The sequence below is a fragment of the Haliotis rubra genome, unplaced genomic scaffold (assembly GCF_003918875.1).
Source record: "Haliotis rubra isolate DU_JTF1 unplaced genomic scaffold, ASM391887v1 Scf583, whole genome shotgun sequence".
Classification (NCBI taxonomy): domain Eukaryota; kingdom Metazoa; phylum Mollusca; class Gastropoda; order Lepetellida; family Haliotidae; genus Haliotis; species Haliotis rubra.
Window position 1 is genome coordinate 665,364 of NW_025767283.1, and position 11,135 is coordinate 676,498.

Below are 11,135 nucleotides of genomic sequence, written 5' to 3' on the forward strand. Positions count from 1 at the left end.
CTCTGCTCTCCACCTCTCTCTCTACCTCTCTCCTCCCGTCCTCGGCGCGGTTCGTTGGTTCCGCCCGACAAGCATTCCCTAATGTCTGCACCAGGAGTAGGCCTCTCCCGCCACTCCAAAACCTTCCTCTCTGGCCTTTCACGATCCATGTTGGTTGAGTCTGATGCGGATTCCTGTAAACCAAAAACCAACCTCTGATACGATTGTCAATCCCCACCTCTCACCTCTAACCACCCCGAAAGATCAAAACGCCTCTGCACCACCCAAGGGTCCCACTGCTCCTGATCCGCAGATGGGACAGTGGTATTCGTCCATGGCCTCCGCCATGGTCTCTGTCACTCCTACACAAGCTCCATGGAACCACTCATCGCAGTCATCACAGGCAATCATGAAACCTCCGTCATCCAGCTGGCGACAGTGGCAGTAGGCGGGCCCGGTTTCCTCCCCGTCCTCCGCCTGTGTCGTGAGATCCCACTCCCCCTCTAGAGCGGGGACCTCCTCCCGTTTCTTCCTTCTCTCCATCCAGCGAGGCACAACCCGATCCCGGCACAACTTCATCCGGTCATGATGGGCCGTGAACTTTCTCCGCTGCCCCGCCACCACAAACAGGGTAGAAGAGAGCTTTTTCTCAATAAGGTAAGGTCCCTTCCACACGGGGCACAGCTTTTTGCACCGCCCGGGTGTAGCCCCTAAGTCTAACACATACACAGGTTGTCCTTGGTCCAAACTCTGAGACCGAGCACGCAGATCGTAATCCCTCTTCATCCTTTCTACTGACGTTTGCAGATTATTCCGAGCTGCTGCATGAGCACTCTCCATTGCTGCTCGAAGCCCAGCCACGTACTCACTGGTGTCACCCTCTTGCGGGGAAGTTTCCGGCCCCCCGAACATCAAGTCAGCTGGAACATTTACTTCCCGGCCGAGCATCAGGCGGTTGGCCGTGTAGCCAGTATGGCGGTTCACTGCGGACCTCATGGCTCCCGCCAGCTGGGGCAAGTATTCATCCCACATGGTTTGAGACTTGGATATATAACAGCGGATCATCTGCATCAGTGTCCGGTTGAATCTCTCTACCTGTCCATTCGAAGAGGGACGGTAGGGGGTCGTCCTCGTCTTTGTTATCTGCAACAGCTGGCAGATTTCATGGAACAATCTCGAAATTCCTGTCTTGGTCCGTATGGATTTGAAGTGGAAACCCAAACCGTGCAAAGAATTCATTCACCGCTGCCCTTGCTGTCACTTCTGCCTTTTGGCTCGGGAGAGGCACACACTCCACCGATTTGGTGAACTGGTCTGCTTGTGGGCAGTGGGCCAATAAAGTCCAGGTGCACCCTCTCCATTGGGGCTCCCGCATGGAATGGGGTCATCCTTGACCGGGCCTTCCGTGATGGTTTCTTATTCTGGTTGCAAGCGGAGCATTCTGACACGTAGTCCCTGGTGTCTTGCCCGCATCGGTACCAATGGTACCTCTCCTTTATTCTCTCCTTAGTCTTAGTCACTCCCAGGTGTCCGCTTGATGGGATATCATGCATTTGATATAGCACCATTTGCTGTAGAGTCTTGGGTATCAGCAGTTTTTCAGTGTCATTCACTGCTGGAATTCCCTTCCTCACCAGTACCCCATCCTCGTTTCGTTCGAATAGTTCCCTATCCACCCAATAGGACTTGGCGGCGAGGCTAGACAAATATAGTTCTGAGTCTGATGGTACTTCACCCCCGTCCACCCATCTACGCAGGTGTCTGAGATCGCTATCCTCCTCTTGAGCGACCTTCAGTGCAGTCAGGGAGCCGTCCCAAGAGTCCCTGTCCCCCTTCTGTGGGCACTCTGGTACTGTGAGAGTCCTTACTGAGAAGGTTGTCTCAGACCTACACACTTCAAGGGTATGCGCCTGATTCTCTGTCCGACTCCCGCCCTCTCCACCGGCATCCTCCCCGGTGGGGACCTCTGTCCGGTGGTTGCTCTCTTCCACCACTGTCAAAGCCCTGACCATCCTAGGTCGGCCCGCCAATGGGATCACATAGTCTACCTCTTCATGGAACTGTCCCCACTGTTGGTGTGCCTTCTGGCAGTATCGGCACCCCCCACATGGGAGTTCCTGGAGCTCCACGAATCGCCGGTAGTTGTCACACTCCACTTCATCGGCCAACCGGGACAAGCCGTCCGCATTCTGGTGTTTGGCTCCTGGACGGTGCTCCACCCTTAAGTCGTATTGGCTCAGTTCCTCTAACCAGCGAGCAAGCTGCCCTTCAGGTGCCCTGAAATTCATTAGCCATCTTAAGCTGTTATGGTCCGTTCGTACCCGGAAATGTTTCCCTAGAAGATAGTGACGGTACTGCCTTGTGAAACGTACCACTGCCAATAGCTCCTTGCGGGTTGTGCAGTACCGCCGTTGTTCTGGAGTCAAGGCGAAGCTGCCGTAGCTGATCACTCGCTCCCGACCTTTTTGTATCTGCAGGAGTTCGGCCCCGATGGCCACGTCTGAGGCATCTGTGTCCAAGACGAACAAGTCCTCCTTGTTCGGCATGCCTAACACCGGTGTTGTCAACAACGCCTGCTTCAAGTCCAGGAAACCTTGCTCCAGCTCCTCTACCCACTCATATGTTTTTTTCCCCGTAATAGCGTACAAGGGTGCTGCCGTCTTGGCGTAGACTTTGATAAAACCCCGGTGGTAGTTGGCAAAACCCAGGAACCTTTCCACCTCGCGTGTAGTGGTTGGTCTGGGCCAGTTCTCTACCGGTCCCAGGCTAGTTGGGTTCACGCGGATCCCCTCGCCGCTGACTACCCTCCCAAGGAATTCAATCTCCCGTTGAAACAGCTCACATTTTCTGGGCTTCAGCTTCAAATTGTATTTCCGGAACCGCTGCAGAACTGCACGTAGGTTCTGGAAATGGTCCGGAACAGCCAGGCCAGTTACCACGGCATCATCCAAGAATGCGAGAGCAATCTCCCAGCTGAGACCCGCGAGTATAAGCAGTAGAGTAGAGCTACAACGAGAGATTGAATTCCTTGGGAGGCGTAAGTTTTTAGTTTGCTGTTATATTGGTCGGTTCTTGACAATTTTCACCCATGTGCCAATTTCACAGAAACGTGATTTTAATATTTTCTGAAAGCTCGTTCAATGGAGATTTATCTCGTGTAAATAGTTTTTCATGTACACGATCGCACATAGGTGTGCCATCGCGTTGAAACATGTCTACTTTCCTCCCACTGCTCGTCATAGACAAACAAACCTTCCTCATCGATCCGTTACGCGTACGAGAGACGCCTCTCAGAATCACGAGCAAAAGTAGTCAGTTTTTGACGACAAGTTTGACCTATGTGCCAATTTCACAGAAATATGATTTTAATATATTCTGAAAGCTCATCCAATGGAGATTTGCCTCGTGTAAATACCTTTTCATGTACACGAACGCACATAGGTGTGCCATCGCGTTGAAACATGTCTACTTTCCTCCCACTGCTCGTCATAGACAAACAAACCTTCCTCATCGATCCATTACGCGTACGAGAGACGCCTCTCAGAATCACGAGCAAAAGTAGTCAGTTTTTGACGACAAGTTTGACCTATGTGCCAATTTCACAAAAATATGATTTTAATATATTCTGAAAGCTCATTCAATGGAGATTTGCCTCGTGTATATACCTTTTCATGTACACGAACGCACATAGGTGTGCCATCGTGTTGAAACATGTCTACTTTCCTCCCACTGCTCGTCACAGACAAACAAACCTTCCTCATCGATCCGTTACGCGTACGAGAGACGCCTCTCAGAATCACGAGCAAAAGTAGTCAGTTTTTGACGACAAGTTTGACCTATGTGCCAATTTCACAGAAATATGATTTTAATATATTCTGAAAGCTCATTCAATGGAGATTTGCCTCGTGTATATACCTTTTCATGTACACGAACGCACATAGGTGTGCCATCGCGTTGAAACATGTCTGCTTTCCTCCCACTGCTCGTCACAGACAAACAAACCTTCCTCATAGATCCGTTACGCGTACGAGAGACGCCTCTCAGAATCACCAGTAAAAGAAGTCAGTTTTTTACAACAATTTTGATCTATGTGCAATATGCTGGCTCAATCAAGTGATACAACAAGTGGTAAGTAAAAATTCTGTGGACTACATTATCTATTTCCTAATGTTTTATATCATTGTCATCATAAACACATTTAGTATAGAAATACACATAACACAACAACAAAAAAGCGACATTTAACAGATGCGAAGACATCCTGAAATTCGACTAATAACTTAGCCAGTTCATTTTGGTCTGCTGGTCCTAGTTCACGTTTCGACCTGGTGAATAGTCCCTTCAGGTGGTCAGGAACTTGAGTCTCCAGATCGTCTTCTCCCACCCCCTCAGTGGAAGACGCCCTGCATTCAGGGTTCCCAGCGGCCTCGCTCCTCCCTCGGACGGGGTCTACTACTTCTACCTCGGACGCATTGCCGATGTGTTGTCCCTTGTGCAACTTCACTGTGTGGTCGGCCGTGTTCACCAGACACACCACTGGGGACTCTTGTCCCTTGTGTAAAGTCCTCGACATAAGAGCATATCGCTGCACTCCCTGCACTGGCTCTACTAAGTATTGGTTTAAGTTCCATCCGATACAGCAGGATACTCGGGTGGCAGTGTGAGGTGCTAGCGACAGTGTTTGAGCTACTGTCACCTTGCATACCCCAGACTTCTTGAGCTTCAATGTCATGGGAACCTCACATCCGCCGATGGTGATGGTTCTTTGCTGCACATTGATATTGGTACAATGTCTGTCTATAAAGTCCAGGCCCAGGATAAGTTGGTCATTTATCGGGGCTACCAACACTTCTTGTCGGTATGTCACTCCATTAATTCGAATACGGGCCACGCTGTTATCCACCCCTTCATTCTCATATCTCGACCTGCATTGTTCACTATCACCGGTCTGGATAGGGGCAACTTATCACACAGTTGCTCAAAGAAGATATCAGACACAATAGTGTTCTGAGCCGCTGTATCCACTACCGCCTGGGTCTCTGTTCCTTGGAAGGTCACCGGTATCAAGTATGAGGTTCCTTCATCCAGAGCATTAATGGTTACAATGGGCAATCCCGTCTCTCTATCCATCTCTCCGTCTTCCCCACCACCTGGCCATGTAGCACTCTCGTTAGTGCTACTCTGGTCTCTGCCGTCTGGTGGCCATGGCGGCAAACCCTGGTTATCTAGTCCAGAGTTGTTGTGAGGCGCAGTCTCCAACACTGCGCCCACCCGACAGTCTATGCTGTTATCTGGCAGCAAATGCGGCGAACCCTGAATATCTAACCCAGAGTTATTGTGAGGCACAGTCGCTGACACTGTACTCTCCCGACAGTCTATATCATTTGGGTTATCTGGCGGCCATGGCGGTAGACCCTCGATAGTCTCTTTAGCAAACAGGGGACGAGCATGCGGGTCTACAAACCCGTCCCTTGGCTGTTTAAAGGCTTCTCTGTGGATCCCATCGCAAAGGAGACACTCTTAGCTGTAGGTGCATTGCCTGCCAGTTTCGGGCAGGCTGCCTTGACATGGTTGAGGTCTCCACAATGAAAACAGCCCGACAACCTCCCTGGGCTGGGTGAGCGGGACCTCGACCTCATGTTTCCCAACTTCTTTACCGTTTCGGTGAGTTCTTGCACTGAACGTACTAGTTGTGTCATCTCCGACCTGATACCTTTGACCTCTTTCTGTACTGTTCCTAGGTCAGTCTCGATCAGGGTCACCCTTCTCGCCAGATCGGTGACTGCGGGTGAATTGCTTATTGGGTTCGCCTCTGTCTTCGAGGAGGCTCGCACTTCCCTCGGTTGCTCCTCGGTATCCATCACCGTCACTGCCCGCAACTCCCGCCGTGGCCTACTATATTGCAAGTGCGAGTTGTGCTGGTAGTGCCTCACTGCATCCATGGCCCTTTCCAGGGAAGCGGGTTTCAGATTGTAAACTAGGTTCCCGGCGTCCCGGTTCTCACAGCCCATGCAAAACCTTGTTATGGTCTCCTGCTCCACGAAGTCCTCTGGCAGACCTGGATATGCTCGTGACGAGGTTGCCACCAAACGTTTAGCCCAGGCCTCTAGTGTCTCCCCTGGCTCCTGTTTCAAGGACGGAAAACGCATTCTTGCCGCCTGCGCAGGTTCCACGATGCCAAACCTCTTTTGGAATTTCTTCATCATTTGCTCATATGACATGAACAGGTCCCTCATTTGACACGTGGTAAAGAAGGAACTCGCTTCCCCACGCATGCAAAAACATAACTGGAAGAGTTTGTCCTCATCCGTCCATCCCTCTCTGTCTGCCAGCTTCTTGAACTTGAGCTTGAATGGCGCCCACGCCTCCTTCCCATCGTAGCTAACCAGGGATGTGACAACGCGAGGTCCTGTATGGTCGTTGGCCCTTGGGCCTTGGTTCCGTCTACCCCTAGGTGGACCTTGATCTCTCTCCTCCTGTGGTTCTCGTCCCCTTACAGGCTGGGGCTCCTGCCGTCTGGGGTTTTGCGCGGAACCTGTCATTTCCCCGTGCTCCCCTTTCCGGGGCGTCTGCTCCTGTTTCATCTCCCGGTGGGGCAGACCCGCCTCTGGCTCCGGTGTCCCTGCCGGAGGTGTAGAAGCAGCTGACCTCTTGGCATTCTTCTCATCCACCATCTCGCTAACGTTGCCCATCTCATAGCGCTGCACATTAGTATGTCCCGCACCACTCTTCGGGCGGACATCAAGTGGTGTTGCTTTATCTCGATCTGGAGTGGTTGTCACTCCCCAGTGACCATCCTCCACTCGAATGGGTGTTATTGGCTCCAGCTTCAACTCTCGGTGTCCCCCAAATGGCATATTATCTCTCATAAACATGTCCTCTCTCACCTCCATGGGAGCACTATGTGAGGCCGTGTCATATGGCCAACCCCTAAGGTGTCCTTCCGGTGTCATGACCGGCATCCCGAAGCTGTCCATTCGACCTAACACCCTATCCAACATGTCTTCGGATTTTTTGTCCATCTCGGCCACTGTCCACAATATTTTTAAGGCATTATCCTCGTTTCGAGCGGCACTCCTCTGGTGTACTTCTTCCAGAGACTGGATCATTCCTTGTGCACTCCTCTCACTTCTAGCCGCACTCTTCTGGTTCACTCCCTCTAGGGCCCGTATCATTTTCTGCGCACTCTCCTCATTTCTAGCAGCACTCTTTTGGCCCACTCCTTCTAGGGCCCGTATCATTTTTTGCGCACTCTCCTCATTTCTAGCAGCACTCTTTTGGCTTATTCCCTCCAGGGTGAGCATCATCTGGCTCATCCACTGCCTGAGCTCATCCATTGGTACTCCCGTGCCCCGTCCGGGACCGTCAGCCCCTGTCTGGCCTTCCTCGGGGTGTCATTGTCGCTTCCGGAGTCGCAACCCTGAGTCGATCCCTCGATATTGAGCGCACTGGCCACCTCGTGGCTTTCCCCATGATCGTTCGGCGGTGGGGCCACTCCCTTCAATGCCCCATTGAGTGTAAATGAGAGTAATGACATGGCATCCTCGTCCATACGCAACTCCTCCATATTCTCCACCTCTTCCCTGGTGATGTTATATCCCTGGCTCCTGATTGACATGAGCCTATCTACCTGGTCTCTGGAGAGCCCAATATGTTTTAACTCTGTGGGGTTCACAAAGTTCACGTGTACTACTTTAGCAGCCATGATGAAAAGTCAACGCACAGAACGGTCCCCTCACTGTGTAGTATCTCAGATACGTGTCGCTATTGTCCCCTCTTGTAGAGATCGGTGATAGCAGAGCCCAAATCCCTTCCGAGGAGCGGTCAGAATGATAGGCAAATGTCCTATCCCACAGAGTAGTGGTTGAGATTGGGAATCAATGTCCCTATCCCACCGAGTAGCGGTTGGGCTTATGGATAAATGTCACTATCCCACCGAGTAGCGATTGAGATTATGGATAAATCTCACTATCCCACCGAGTAGCGGTTGAGATTATGAATCAATGTCACTATCCCACCGAATAGCAGTTGAGATTATGAATCAATGTCACTATCCCACCGAGTAGCGGTTGAGATTATGAATCAATGTCACTATCCCACCGAGTAGCGGTTGAGATTATGGATAAATGTCACTATCCCACCGAGTAGCAGTTGAGATTATGAATCAATGTCACTATCCCACCGAGTAGCGGTTGAGATTATGAATCAATGTCACTATCCCACCGTACTAGTACTGGTGGAGGGTGTGTTGAACAATTTACCCCCAATTACAGTGATACCCCTTTTTTAGCAGCAACAGATGCGTTATACACTATATATGTTCATTATCTGGTATTTTCCTGCATTCTTTGGTAGAAATGCATTGCTTTACGATATAGAGGACAATGTATAACCACCTGTATTTCCTACATATGTACCTGCAATATGACAGTTGTTTCGTGTTTTGACATTTGTTGCCGACAATCATTCTAGGCACTAATTGACAGTCTGCTGTCCGTTTTCTCTGTTTGCATTTACCAAATATTTTAGCAAACTTGTTCGTGTCCGAATTGTTAAAGGACACATAGGACAACATCAATTCCTGGATACAGGGCATATTGATGCTACACTGGGCCAAAGTTGTCGTCCCGCCACTTGGCCTGAATATGATCGTTGTCCTTATTCTTGTTATATCACATGTTTACACAAATCTCACTTGTCCATCATGGTTGATCTTTTCGGACACTTTATTTAACATAAGGACAATTAGTAGTCACTTACTTGTGTTAGAAATGACACTGCCTATGCAGTGTTTCTTGTATGCAAGCCATCAAACCTGTGTTCTGATTGGTTGAGAAAGGTCACATGACCTCCTGATGATGCCTATAAATACGATCACTGGTCAAGGCCTGACACTCGATTTGGATTCGCATTCGGATTCGATTCACTCGGGTCACTCGATTTAGATACAATAAGACTTTCGGTCTGATTAAAGGCTCCTGCTCTAGTTTTTACCTGGCACCTCTACTGACTTAGATTTATCATCATAACTGCTTCTAGGTATATATTTTAAGACAAATTACAATCAATTTAATAACTATATTACATACTCAGTAACATTTCTGCAAGATATTTGAGTTGAAATAACAAAATAACTATTTCCTTGGATATAGAACAAACTTTATGGATAACAACTTCTTTTTATTCGGATCTTGCTGAGGTTGGAGGATGACGAAGGTATCATCCACTTTGCGATACCAACACGTGGGTTTGAAGGGTGCAGTATCCAGTGCTTTATCTTCCAGGCCTTCTGCCTAGCCAATTATGTTAATTATGTTGTTTTCTTTGTTACATTGTTACATCCAGTATATATACACTTCCCCCTTCTTCATGTCCCATTATGCTTGACAACGGTACAAGAATCTGTATCGAAACGTCGCACTCACGAATAAAAAGAAGTTGTTATCCATAAAGTTTGTTCTATATTGTACTTCCCAACTTCTAAAATGCCACTGAAAGAAGTTATTTCCTTGGAGACTGAGCCTCGTCATTAGATATATAAATATATAGGCCGAGCAGTGTGTGATATTTATTGGCATCATTTATTTTATTGCATCGCTAACAAAATCCCATCTACATTCTTGCCATTGAAACAAAATTAAAACAAAGTTCGCATATATCACGGCAAAATTTGCTCTCTACTTCATCGTCTCCTTGTGTTATTTGTTTTCCCACGTGCACCCCAAGGGTGTTACAATATATACCTTCAAACTGAGATTTTATGACTGCTTCCTTCAATACTGGCGCTCCTCACTTGACTCTTCATCAAAATGTAAATATTATTCACAATTTAAATCTTTACTTAATGTGGAACACTACTTGTCCTGTGACCTCCTACCATATCTACGGAATGTCAAAACCATGTTCCGCTGTAACTTCTTTAGACTTGCAGTGGAAACCGGGCGCCACACAAATACACCTTATGATCAACGTCTCTGCCTCTACTGCCACTGGTCTTAACCATAGTTGGTCTAAACTATGCTGAAGACGAGTTCCATGTCCTACTAAATATTCTGAAATAAGAAAGAAGTGTTTCACATGCCATCAGACTCATCCTCCAACAATTGAAACCTTTGTGCATTAAATTACTTGTATTAACATTAAATATATGAAAACATTAAGTACATTCCTCTCCACTGTGTTAAAATTAAGAAGTAAACCCACCATTATGAAACAATTAATCTTGAATTTCATTCTTCACCCTGTATTCAGCATGTATGTATTATTTATTGTACTGTGTGCAATTGTCTGTCTCCAGTTCGCATTTAAGCTGACTCCCAATAGCACCAATGAAACACTCAAAACACGAGGCGGGTTGCTTGCTGCTTCTCCGGATCACGTGTAGACCTTTTTATTTTCAAAACAGTTTCCGCGTACAGACTGCGCATGTCCAGTTGTATGCAAATTGGGTTGACGCAAAACCATATAACCCAAAACGGAATGCGATTGATCAGGTCAAACACTACATTTATATTTGCATTTTGTTTGTATTATGGGCCAATGGCCTGCATTATTGATGTAAAATGTCTGTCTGTCTAGTCCATAATGGTTTGTTGTTGTCTGTTGTAACATATATACAAAACCAACAAAAGTATTAGTTACAAGATGCTCTTGACGACTGCCCACGATATTTGGCATTTATTATAAGTCCAATCAAATACAAATTTTGTTTGTTTTTTAGTATATTGATGTAAATGCTTTCCTGTGGTGTTACAGTGTGTGTTGTCTGTTTGCATTATATATAATCTGGAACACTATGAAAACGCAATTTAATTAAGAAATGATTTAATGGGAAACTTGAATAGAGACAGTTAACATTCCTTGTGTGATTTTCATTTGCATGTTTATCAAAAGAAATCTACCTGTATTGTGACGTTACATTTGATGACATAATGATTATTAACATACAGTTTACATTGTTTGCCATACACCATACATTAAAAAAAAGCATTAATATTAAGAGCAACGTGAAAATTGTGTTTTCAAAAGTTTTAGATATTTCCACTCTTTGCATTGTTTAATTTATCTGAATGTTTACCATGTGTTTACAATGGCTTAGTAGAATAGATGTTAGGCTCGTTTTAAAGTGGTTATTCTTACTTTTCTTTCGTTTTCCA

General features: G+C 47.2%; 1 protein-coding gene across 1 annotated transcript; it reads right to left on the reverse strand.

Annotated features, from left to right (window-relative positions):
- Window positions 1-5,432: 5,432 nt before the first annotated feature.
- LOC124254797 lies at window positions 5,433-7,323 on the reverse strand. Its single transcript, XM_046688647.1, has one exon. It carries the CDS (start codon window positions 7,314-7,316, stop codon window positions 5,436-5,438), a length of 1,881 nt encoding a protein of 626 aa, XP_046544603.1. The 5' UTR covers window positions 7,317-7,323; the 3' UTR covers window positions 5,433-5,435.
- Between the last annotated feature and the right edge of the window lie 3,812 nt (window positions 7,324-11,135).

Coding starts and splice junctions, on each gene's coding strand:
- LOC124254797 (XM_046688647.1), bottom strand. CDS start 7,316: ATGGATGAGCTCAGGCAGTGGATGAGCCAGATGATGCTCACCCTGGAG.